This window comes from Mobula birostris, chromosome 1 (assembly GCF_030028105.1).
Source record: "Mobula birostris isolate sMobBir1 chromosome 1, sMobBir1.hap1, whole genome shotgun sequence".
NCBI lineage: Eukaryota > Metazoa > Chordata > Chondrichthyes > Myliobatiformes > Myliobatidae > Mobula > Mobula birostris.
This window is the reverse complement of record NC_092370.1, coordinates 123,942,151-123,955,384: the sequence shown is the minus strand read 5'-3', so window position 1 is coordinate 123,955,384 and position 13,234 is coordinate 123,942,151. Positions and strand designations below refer to the sequence as shown.

The 13,234-nt window shown below is 40.7% G+C and overlaps 1 protein-coding gene across 2 annotated transcripts in view; it reads right to left on the bottom strand.

Moving 5' to 3' along the window:
* Positions 1-13,234, bottom strand: part of atp9b (ATPase phospholipid transporting 9B) — a 374,205-nt gene that overhangs the window by 299,065 nt on the left and 61,906 nt on the right. For both annotated transcript variants that reach the window (XM_072261618.1, XM_072261628.1), the window contains exon 2: positions 11,338-11,511. In XM_072261618.1, the coding sequence (XP_072117719.1) occupies positions 11,338-11,511 (174 nt within the window). The remainder of the gene's footprint in view (positions 1-11,337; positions 11,512-13,234) is intronic.

Below are 13,234 nucleotides of genomic sequence, written 5' to 3'. Positions count from 1 at the left end.
CCCTCACTTTGTCTTTCTCCCTGGGCCTCCTGTCCCATGATCCTCTCATACCCCTTTTGCCAATCACCTGTCCAGCTCTTGGCTCCATCCCTCCCCCTCCTGTCTTCTCCTATCATTTTGGATCTCCCCCTCCCACTTTCAAATCTCTTACTAGCTCTTCCTTCAGTTAGTCCTGACGAAGGGTCTTGGCCCAAAACATCGACTGTACCTCTTCCTAAAGATGCTGTCTGGCCTGCAGCGTTCACAAGCAACTTTGATGTGTGTTGTTTTGTAAAATATTCAAAGTGCTGAGAGAAAATGTTTGTCAAATGATACATTAAAAGGCTCAAAAAACATAATACTGCATATTCAGAAGGTATTTGCAGAAAATAGCATGCTTTAAATTAAAGCTTGGTTAGATGACAAGTACTCAAACTTAGCTCCAGTAGGTAACAGTACACTGCTTTTACAACCTTGATTACTAAAAGGAAATGAACATTCACTTTTTGTAAAATGAGAAACATTTATAAAGAAAAGAAAACGTTACACTCAAGGCTGCCAAGACTTCATGTACAACAAATAGAGTACTGAATTACCAGCCTGCATAGCCAATATGCCAAAGCGACTAAAAATACAGTAAACAATAGCAATGGCAAACGCATCAAACATGCTTTTTAATTACATAGAGGATGTAACTTTTTTTATTTGATGAGGTACTGGCTGATCTACACCACTTCCTATCCCTGATTCCCTTAATTCCTTTAATTCCTTAGCCTTGACATCACTCTATCCAAAAATTTAACACCCCTATGTGAAAATACTTCTCTTCATTCAGTACAAAATAACCTGACACTTCTTTTTGAAATTTTGGCCCTTAGTTCTTGTCACCAGCCAGAAATACTCTCCTTCTGCAATGTTAAGTCTTGCAAAAGTTTGGTTTATTTTAATGAGCTCACCTCATTCTCAAATCAACAGAATTATCTCTCCAAACTTCCCCTCATATGTGAGGCCTGCCATCCCAAGAAGCACTCTAATGAACCTCCCCTCTATAGCAAGAATACCATATACTTTCCATGTCAAGAGGCCAAAATTGTACTCCATACTCCAGGCTCTAATTATCTTTAGCCTTGTATTCAAATCATCGTGCAATGAAGGCCAAAAGACTTCCTAAATGCCTGCAGGACTTGGATTAGTTTTCACTGACTTTGTACAAAGACACCAGGTTCCTTGGAACATCAAAAATATTAAAAATACTCAGTACTTTGTTATTTTTTTCCCATCAAAAGTGGGTAACCTTTCACTTCCTACATTGTACTCCACCTGCCTTGTTGCTGCCCACTTATTATGTACACCTGAAGACTAGTTACATCTTCATCACTACTCTTCTATTTAGGTTTAAATAGCAAATTCACCTTTCTTGTCCAATATTAAAAAACGTCATAATTATTTTCTTATTTGAAGTTTCCAAGGACAAAGTGATATACAGGGAAAAAATTAAAACTGAACATTTTTAATATATATGAATTATAATGAGGAATAATGAATTAATATCCTTGACAACTAACAGAAATATCCTGATGCTCATGAAATTCTGAGCTTAGCTAAAATCGAGTCCAAATACAGTTAATACAATTTGGCCAATAGTCACAATTTGGCCAATAGTCCTCAAGTCAAAGGTTATGGGGAGAAGGCAGGAGAATAGGGTTGAGAGGTAAAATAAACCAGCCATGATTAAATGGCGGAGAAGATTCGTTGGGCCAATGCCCTAATTCTACTCCTATGTTTTACAGATAGAAAGAACAGACCACAGCACCAAATTACAAAGGGTGAATGTCATACTGATGAGTACTACATAGCAGCTTGGAATTATGACATACAACATAACAACCCAACTTTCCTTTGTCATGGTGAAGAGAAGCTTTACAAGCTGATATTTTAGCAATTAGCAGTTTCCAGCTCATAAATTGCATTTCACTCTCTTTACTCAAATTTAAAGAATATCTTACTTCAATGAAAGCACAGCGGCTTTTACAGGATTAGCCTCAAATCAGCAATCACATTGAGATAAATCAGAATTTTTTAATCAGTAAGTCTTTTTGCAAACTTATCCTTCAGGTACTTGATTATCTTTCCAGTGCCAGTTTACAGACACATTTCCATTTTACATCCTGAAACATGGATAGCCAAGGCAAAGGTCAACCAAGTGACCTACACTGTTCTGGAGTTAGGATATAGAGCAAATATTAATTTCACCAGCAACCACTCTTCAGACTTGAACGTGGATTGTAGACTGAATTTAAAATGCAACCCTGAACTATAGATTATCTGGAGCTTCAGAATGGAGTTCATTGTAAACCAGACAAGGCTGATCAATACGCAAATACGGGGAAATCTGCAGATGCTGGAAATTCAAGCCACACACACAAAAAATGCTGGTGAACACAGCAGGCCAGGCAGCATCTATAAGGAAGAGGTACAGTTGACTTTTTGGGCCGAGATCCTTCGTCGGGACTAACTGAAAGAAGAGATATTAAGAGATTTGAAAGTGGGAGAGGGAGGGGGAGATCTGAAATGATAGAAGACAGGAGAGGGAAGGATGGAGCTAAGAGCTGGAAAGTTGATTGGCAAAAGGGATACGAGGCTGGAGAAGGGAGAGGATCATGGAACAGGAGGCCTAGGGAGAAAGAAAGGGGGAGGGGGGTAAGGTAGAGGATGGGCAAGGAGTTATAGTGAGAGGAACAGAGGAAGAAAAAAGAGAGAAAAAAGGGGGGGGGGGAAATAAATAAATAAGGGATAGAGTACGAAGGGGAGGTGGGGCATTAACGGAAGTTAGAGAAGTCAATGTTCATGCCATCAGGTTGGAGGCTACCCAGACGGAATATAAGGTGTTGTTCCTCCAACCTGAGTGTGGCTTCATCTTAACAGTAGAGGAGGCCATGGATAGACATGTCAGAATGGGAATGGGATGTGGAATTAAAATGTGTGGCCACTGGGAGATCCTGCTTTCTCTGGCAGACAGAGCATAGGTGTTCAGCGAAACGGTCTCCCAGCCTGCGCCGGGTCTCGCCAATATATAGAAGGCCGCATCGGGAGCACCAGACGCAGTATATCACCCCAACCGACTCACAGGTAAAGTGTCACCTTGTGTAAGTGAAAAGGGGGTTAGAGTATGGGATAGGAAGGGTTAGATGGTGTATGTGACCTGGAAAATATAGCAGGGGCGGGAACTAAACAGAAGCAAACACGGTTAGGATGTTGCAACTGCATGCTCATTTCTTAGAATAGAGGTGCTTACTGACCTGTACCTCTGCACGTGAAGCTATTGTGACCATGATGAAATTGCTAACCATAAAACCGTCACAAGCGTGGACAGGGGAAACAGGTGCTAACTGAAACCTTTTTCTCTGGATATAAATGTAACCTTGTACTCGTGCTAGGCAGAGCTGATTGCCAGACGCTGTAGAAGCGTATCGTGGTTACCTCTCCTCGGATCAAATTAAATGAAGAATTGATCGAGCAAAAACGTGGCCTCTGGGTGTTTTCTCCGACTGAATAACAAATCGGTAAGGACAGCCTCACATGGAAGGACTGTCTGGGGCCCTGAATGGTGGTGAGAGAGGAAGTGTAAGGGCATGTGTAGCACTTGTTCCGCTTACAACGATAAGTGCCAGGAGGGTGATCGGTGGGGAGGGATGAATGGACGAGGGAGTCGCGTAGGGAGCGATCCCTGTGCAAAGCAGAGAGAGGGGGAGAAGGAAAGATGTGCTTAGTGGTAGGATCCCATTGGAGGTGGTGGAAGTTACGGAGAATTATATGTTGGACCCGGAGGCTGGCGGGGTGGTAAGTGAGGACAAGGGGAACCCTATTCCTAGTGGGATGGCGGGAGGATGGGTGAGAGCAGATGTGTGTGAAATGGGAGAGATGCATTTGAGAGCAGAGTTGATGGTGGAGGAAGGGAAACCCCTTTCTCTAAAAAAGGAGGACATCTCCTTCGTCCTGGAATGAAAAGCCTCATCCTGAGAGCAGATGCAGCGGAGACAGAAGAATTGCGAGAAGGGGATAGTATTTTTGCAAGAGACAGGATGGGAAGAGGAACAGTCCAGGTAGATGTGACAGTCCGTAGGCTCATACTAGATATCAGTAGATAAGCCGTCTCCAGAGATAGAGACAAAAAGATCAAGAAAGGGGTGGGAGGTGTCGGAAATGGACCAGGTAAACTTGAGGGCAGGGTGAAAGTTGGAGGCAAAGTTAATGAAGTCAACGAGCTCAGCATGCATGCAGGAAGCAGCGCCAATACAGTCCTTGATGTAGCAAAGGAAAAGTGGGGGACAGATACCAGTATAGGCTTGGAACATGGATTGTTCCACAAACCCAACAAAAAGGCAGGCATAGCTGGGACCCATACGGGTGCCCATGGCTACACCTTTAGTTTGGAGGAAGTGGGAGGAGCCAAAGGAGAAATTATTAAGAGTAAGGACTAATTCCGCTAGACGGAGCAGAGTGGTAGTAGAGGGGAACTGGTTAGGTCCGAAATCTAAAAAGAAGCGGAGAGCTTTGAGACCTTCCTGGTGGGGGATGGAAGTATATAGGGACTGGACATCCATGGTGAAAATAAAGCTGTGGGGGCCAGGAAACTGGAAAAAATTCACAGCGTGAGAAGTGTCACGAACATAGGTGGGAAGGGATTGAACAAGGGGGGATAAAACAGTGTCGAGGCATGCAGAAATGAATTTGGTGGGACAGGAGCAAGCTGAGACAATGGGTCTACCTGGACAGGCAGGTTTGTGGATCTTGGGTAGGAGGCAGAACAGGAAGTGCGGGGTGTGGGAACTATAAGGTTGGTAGCAGAGGATGGGAGATCCCCTGAGCTGATAAAGTTGGCGATGGTGTGGAAGACAATGGCCTGGTGCTCCTTAGTGGGGTCATGATCGAGGGGTAAATAAGAGGAGGTATCCGCCAGTTGTCGCTGTGCCTCGGCACGGCTGATTAATGTTCATCTTGGCACCTGAAGTGTGGGTGCCAAAGAAGGAAGTATTTGAGAACTGTATGTAATTCAAAGGACGTGTTGTAAATACATTGTAACTATAGAAATGTTCAGCATATAAAATGTCATGTAATATTGGGTCGAGCAGGCCTCTTCCTCCAAGTGTATCTCAATATGATAACTGCTGCTCATTTTACTGAATAAAATACATCTATTTCCACTAGCTTCAGTGACTTTGTTCACATCACATTTGGGGGCTTTTCCAGGATACCTACATGACCCATTGGCCAGCAATTTCAGCAGTCAAAGTGGGTCAGTATTTTTAAAATTAGCACTCTCACATAGATCTGTTTGGGTCAGTGACTACTGGATCACAAGGTATCATGAACACAGTGGAGACCTGAAATAGTAGATATGAAAGGAGTGTGGGGTGGGTGGGTGGGTGGGTGTGTGTGTTTATGTAAGAGACTAAACATTTGTATGCTAATTTGGTGAGACAGGGTCATCAGTTGTGAAGGATTGTTACTGACTGTTCAGGACGCCAGTGGGGTGCATGTTCACTCGTTTGAGGATCTGTACAGTATCAGATGTGTTTGAGAGTGTTTTTGTTGCTTTAAGAATAAGTCCAACTTTTAAATGCAAAGGAATACAACAGGCATTGAGTTCAGATGCACGAGTGGCAGATGGCAGAGTATGTACTCTGAGGTTTCAAGTATGTACTGGCTAATTTTTATCCATCATTTATATCTTGCATAGTGTGGGAATTAATGTGGACATATTTGAGGAGAGGTTATACCCAGATATATCTGCCGAGACAGCACCGACTGAGGTTAGGCAACATCAGACTGAGGACTCCGACAACCCAAGCTAGCCCTTGACCTTGATTATGACCATCCATAAGGCCTTCATCCCCAGGAAGCAGGGCACTTTGTCAGAGTTGTCCTCACTTAAGGTCATTTGCGGGAACGCAGAATTTTGACGCAAGCTCAAGTAAGTGATTGAAATTCACCTGATACACCCTAAAGATCTGATGTGTTGTTAAAAGCAAAGTGCCCAAGGAATATGTGGGACAGTATGGCTCAGGGGATGTAGATGGTACGTGGGCAACTACCAGGAACACCAGCAATAAAGAAAGACATCGTTTCTTTAAGGGCGAAGTGTGGCAGCGACTGGGGAGAGGTGAGAGTAACTGGGAAACAATAATGTCAGTGGTTCAGAGAGCTGATGAGCCTGCCATGGATTATGCAAAATGTAAATAGATAGATATACTTTATTAATCCCGAGGGAAATTTGGTTACATTGTATCCAGTGTATGGAGAGTATTCAGGATTGGATACAGGTTTCCCCCGCCATCCAAAGGTACAGCATTCCAATGAAACGGTTCGTAAGCCGAAATGTCGTAAAGTGAAGCAGTTACCATTTATTAATATGGAAAAGATTTTTGAGCGTTCCAGACCCAAAAAACAACCTGCCAAATCATGCCAAATAACACATAAAACCTAAAATAACAGTAACATATAGTAAAAGCAGGAATAATATGATAAATACACAGCCTATATAAAGTAGAAATACTTTTTGCAATCATTGAAGCACCACCTAGCACAGCGAAAATCTCACGCATGTGCTCTCGGCAGAAACACTCTCTCCAGTAACCTTAAAGCTATGAGGCTGCCAAATCGTACCAAATAACAAATCATACTAAATAACACAAAAATACACAGCCCATATAAAGTAGAAATACTTTTTGCAATCATTGAAGCACAGACTAGCGCAGCTAAAATCTCACGCATGCGCTCTCGGCAGAAGCACTGTCGGCGCAGGCGCTGTCGGTGGGAGGCACTGTCGGCTGAAGGCACTGTCGACGCAGACACTGTCAGCTGAAGGTGCTGTCGGTGGAAGGCACTGTCGGCGCAAGGCACTGTCGGCGCAAGGCACTGTCGGCGCAAGGCACTGTCGGCGCAAGGCACTGTCGGCGCAAGCACTCTCTCCAGTAACCTTTAAGCAACGAGGCTGCCAAATCATACCAAATAACAAATCATACTAAATAACACAAAAATACACAACCTATATAAAGTAGAAATAATGTATGTACAGTGTAGTTTCACTTACGGGAATCGGGATGGTGTGTTAGGCTGAGTCGTCGGAAATTTGGGTGGTGGGAGGTAGAGGAGACTGGGGTGTCATCTCATCGTAGTCTGTTTCCAATAGGGTAGCCAGGTCATCTTCTTCTATGTCTGCCTGCCTCAATGTCGAAGGTCGAGGTTCGTCGTTTGCTGTGGCTGACGTGCAAGACTTGGAAAAACGGCAGTATACTTGACTGTTGAGCCTCGCACATTTTTCTATCATACACTTCTTCGTAAGCACTCAAAACATCCTGCAAACCTGCCCTAAACCTACGTGCCCTTTCAAAATTAAAGTCATATTTTTCTGCAATCACTGCAGCGAAAATCTCAAACAACCGCTTCATGTTCAGTCCCTGGACGACTTCATTTTCACTACTGCGTTCAGTTTTGATTGTTAATCTTTCCTCTTGCAATTGCATCAGCTCTTCATCTGTCAATTCTTGGTCATGGGATGCCAAAACCTCCTCAACATCATCTTCGTCAACTTCCACAAACCCAGCCTCCCTAGCCAAGCTCACTATTGTCGTATTTATTGTTGATGGTTCGAAGCCTTTAAAATCGTTCACTGCTTCGGGACACAGTTTCCTCCAAACGCCATTTCTCATCGAGACTGTTAGCCTATCGAGAGCATCTCCAATGTTGGCGATTGCCAGTTTTACATTGTAGTCTTTCCACATCTCTCACAAAGATGCTTCGGAGTTGCCCTCTGTCAACAGCACTTACAATAAAATCCATCACATTTTGCATATAGTAAGCCTTAATTGTGGCTATTAGGCCTTGGTCACACGGCTGCAGCAACGATATCGTATTCGGCAGTAAGAACATAACACGAATGTTACTGCCATACTCAGTAATGGTAGGCGGATGAGCAGCACAATTATCAACAATCACAAGACACCTATTATCAAGGTTATTTTCTCTAGAGTATTTTTCAACAAAAGGACTAACGTATCTGCTCATGTACTCAGAAAAAAGCACTTGGGTGTTCCAACTGCTTGGATGTGAATGGAATACAACGGGAAGTGTTTTCTTATCGACGCCTTTAGTACCCTCGGATTTTCTGGATGGTACACCAGTAGAGGCTTAAGGACAGCATCACCAGTGGTGTTAATAATAGGCATTAGGGTAAACCTGTCCTTCGATGCCTTGTGTCCCTTAGCCTGCTTTTCTTCTTTCAAAATAAATGTCTTACTCAGCAATTTTTTTTCCAATAAATTGCAGTTTCGTCACAGTTAAACACTTGCTTATAAGAATAACCACCTTCTGTAATTATTTTCTTCAGTTCTGCTGGAAACCTGTCGGCAGCTTCAGTGTCAGCCGAAGCACTCTCTCCAGTAAACGTTAAACTATGAAGCTGCCCTCGCCTCAGAAACCAATCAAACCACCCGTGACTACCTTTAAATTCCACTTTCGCAACACTTTCATCACTATCAGCCAGTGCTTTCTGTTTCAGCTTATTAAAAACTGACTGATTTCTCCTTAAGTACAAGATAACTTAAATGAACACCACATTTTGTACACCCATCAATCCACTCAAGCAATAGACTTTCCATTTTATCCATTACTGTACTGGATGCCGACTAAGAGAGACCACTTTGCTACAAGCAGAACCAACAGTAACATCGCCAGCTTTCAACATTTTTTCTCCCTGCGTATAAATAGTGCGAATGGTGGATGCAGGCAAGTTCAAAGCGTGGACAATGTCCTTGCTTCGTTCACCACGATCGAAACGCTTAATTATGTCTAGTTTTACGTAAAGTGTAACACCCTTACGAGCTCTTTTAGGCTTTTCCGATACTTTAGAACTCATCTTGCTAACGGACGCACAAAATAAATCGAGATAAAACACGTGTTTAAGCAATGGTGGCTAGAATGCAGTTCCGGGGGAGGAGCTTGACGGCTCGGGGCAACCACTGCTTTTTTTCGTACGCCGGCATTTTTTTCCGCACACCTGCATTTTTTTCGCACACCGCCATTTTTCGTAACAGTGAAAAAACCTTCTGTTAGCGCAAACAGGGTACAAATGTAGTTCTTTCGTAACAGTGAGGTTTCGTAAAGCGAATGTTCAAAAAGCGGGGGACACCTGTAATCGGGGGGGGGGAGGAGAATGACACAGTCCTGCATCAAACACTATTTTGCTTGTTTAATTTTCTGATATTAGAGATTTTTAATATCAAAAATTATTCCAAACCTCTGCTTCCTAACTATTCTACATGAGTAAATGAAGTAGAAATTTGAATCTTCCTACATGTAATGCTTTTGTGACAATGTTAATTATGGCTGCTTTACAATCAAGATATCCTCCAAGGAGACTGGCAGGGTAACAGCATGATTCTATCCTGGAAAATAGGCACCAGATTGGCTACATTTTCATGTTTGACTTCTAAGTATTGGTCCGAAAGGAAATCCCTGGCAACTGCTCCAAGACAATCACTGCTTTTGTTGCAACACTATTATCAATAACAACATCACACAGCTTGTTAACTTATTCACAAAGTTCACACCCCATTCCAAACCCTAGCTGATTAAATACATGTTAAATTCAATCCATCAAAGTAAATTAGACATAGGTTTTTGAAACAAATGTACACCACAGCATCTTTTGCCAGAGACACTTCCACCTCTATCAGTAATTTTTTTTTTAAACTACAATTCCTCAACTTTCAAATTAAACTAATAGGTACTTGAAATAAAAACTTAACTAGCAACGGAAGAGACTGGTGATGATTGGGCATTGGGAATAAAGATCCTAACTGTGAAAAGCAACCTTTTTAAAGTCCTGATACATTTAAACAACCTTAGCTGTATCTGCATTACACTGTTGAGAAAACATTATGATTAGTGTATGGTATAAAAATATAATAAAGGTGTTTCATATAGTGATTAAATCTAATTGAAACCAGAAGATTCGAGTGTTTGGGTGTTTCAATGCAATTATTCATTACTCAATTTAATTAAGCTTTAAGGATGCACCTGAAATGAGTGATAATTACACTGCCGAGATCAAACATCATTTCTCATTCACCTTAATATTTAACAAATCTGGAAAGTTAACTGGAATCTGAGACAGTGACCATACCTTTCAATAACTAACAGTTAATTAGCATTGGAAACATTGATTACCAATTATAACCAATCTCAATTTAGAAGACATTTCCATGGATGACCCAGGAGAAAGTGGAATTCGGGAGGTGGGGGGGGTGGGGGGGGGAGAAAGGGACAGTTGTGTTCCCAAAATGTTGTCTCAATGACCTTCGAGAAACCATGTAACAATCCACACAGTATATCAGCAAAACTGACTGACAGAGTAAATGCATAATCAATGCAGACTCGTTGCATGGGTTAGTGATTAGTTTGTACAGGTTAGAATGAAGGGATGAAACCCACATTCTTCAATTGGTCAAGGTGTGATAAATGAGATCCACAGGGATCTGTATTCTGGCTTCAACTCTTCATTCAATGTACTTGGACATAAGGGTGTTTGTTCTTTAATGGTTTAATGATTCTGTGAAATACTGAAAGTTTACAGTTTGTGCTAAATTGAAGTATTTTCTCACCAAAAAAAGGAAATTAAAATAATTTAGGTATGCATGTATACAATTACTACTACCAAAGGTTATTAAGGTAAACTAAAGGCTGACTTCACCATTTTCTCAGGAATGCAATAGGACTACCACTGAGATCAATACTGAATTTTTTAAGAAACATCTTCTGAAAGGTTATAAACAAAAAACAATACTTGAATATGGAAACAAAAAGCTTGATTTTTTTTTCTTTTCTAGCTCCAGTCTTCCTAGTCAAAATCTGCTCTGAATCACATTTCTCAATATCATTGTTCTGCGGAAACTACAGCACAGAATCAGGCTTTTGGACTAAACCAGTTATGTATTTATTCAGTACTTGAATAGCCCATTCTGTTTTGCAATATTCTTAGCTCCTTCGCATCAATGAAGCATTTGTAAAAGGCTGTTGCCTGTTTTTAATCACTAACTTAAAGGAATCTCAAGAGGAGAAGAAACCCCATGAACAATCACAAGTCTTACATTTGACTGTATGGTAATTGTCCTATCATTTCCAGGACAGGTGACCCTCCATGAGCCCTGGCCTAAAATGGACAAGCATTTTAAAAATTATCATCATAATGAAGTATTAAGTTAAATCACAAGATATATGCCATATGAAGTTAAATCAATAAGTTAACTAGATGAATCATATCACATATTGACTCTCACCGGAGACGATAAAGCTTACCTGGTACAGAGAAATTTCCATCCGCCAAATACAAACCATCCTAGTCCTCGCTTTTTCTGTGTAACTCTAGCTCTTGGTAATGTATGGTAGTCACTCTCATCATTTTCAAAACCTTCTTCTGACATCATCAATGGCATCTCATCTAAACTGGATGACTCATCTTCTACTTGATACCTGTTTTCAAAAATTAAACAACATTATGCTAGCACCATCAATAAATTCTGGATGTGGTATTAATTCAAATATACTAAGGTGTTTGTAATGATTCTTGGCTACAAGACAAAGCTTTAATATTGTATTAGCTCTAAGATATTCATATACGTACAAGTGTAAACAATGTACTCAATACTACACTTACAAACTATATCCTTTACAGGCCCACTTTTAATTGCAATCTACATCACCTTGGTGCAGTTTGAAACAAGAAGTAGCCATCCCTTGAAATGATTCCTTCTGTTGAGGCCCCACCCCCATCACCATGACCTTCATACAAAATCACTACATCTCAGGATTTTCACTTTATGCAATTCTGCAAAAACTGGTGGAACAAATCTGAAATCCATCAACTCCAGAATTACAATCCATGGCTTTCTGTGGCCAACTGCTGGGGAGGGCAGGTCATAAGGAAATACAAACTTCTTAAGAAAACTTGAACATGTGCCCAGTGGGGCAATTTATTCCCCTTTATGCACACGTTTAACAATTCATCATTCATATAGCTCTTTCCACTGCTGTCACCCCTGATATTATTTCTGATTTTATTTTTTTACTTTTTTTTCCTCTAGATGACAGATCTCATGCTACAGCTCTACAGATTTGCAGCATGACCTGGCACAAAACATCAGTCAATTCCCTTCAATACAAGTTCAGGAATTTCATTTACTGAATACATCAAAACAATAAGGTGGTTAATAGCATGCATACTTTCCATTAAAATAGTTCTGTGGATACAATATCAACCTCTTGAGAAAACTCAAAATACTTTTGCTTATTCCTGTTTATATTTAAGGTTTTGTTTTCCCCCATATAAAGTTGGAGTTTGTGTTTTGTACAAAATGACCATGAAAGCTGAGAGAAACCACTTTAGTCTCTTTTTTTTAAAAAAACAGTCACTCCTGACTTTTCATAAAGCCCTAACCAATTTATTACATATGCATACAAGGCAAGTATTGTGAGGAATACATTGAAACCCAGTAACAAATTATTGAACACGAGGACTACAACTATCAATAAAAGTCATTAGCAATTTTGACACTAAATCATTCAGCTAAAATTTCAAAGATAGAGTTTTCTAATGAAAGGTCATCAGTCTGAAAAGTCAACACGATTTTTCTCTGCAGATGCTGCCTGACAATGATTTCAGTGATTAAATTACTGGACTAACAATACTGAGGCACAGATTTGAACCAACCACAACAGCTGACGAACTTAAATTCAGTTAATTTAACAAATCTTAAATTAAAATATTAAAATTTATGAGATTTCCTGGTGGTGGCTGATGGAATAATAGCCATGTGCCGTTGCTCCAACGTTAATTATCTTACTATTTCCAACCTGTCTTGATACTTCTTTTTTAAGTGTGATATTCTTTCATTATGGGTGGAAGGAGTGCCAGAGGTACTAAAAAGGATGATTTTCCTGCCTCTTTGGATTCTATTATGGAATTGCTGCAAAGTCATACACGAGAACCTCTGACAAGTTTCAACAATTCAGCACTGAATTTAAACAAATAGATGGTAAATTGGACTTTATCAACAAACTCATAATGAACACAATAAATGTATTAAAAATAATGAGGAAAATTTGTTGGCTCTGGAAACATAAGTGGATGAATTGCAGAAGCTTTGTGAAAAGCAATCAGAAGTCCAAGGAAAAGTTAAGACAGAAGATTATCGAC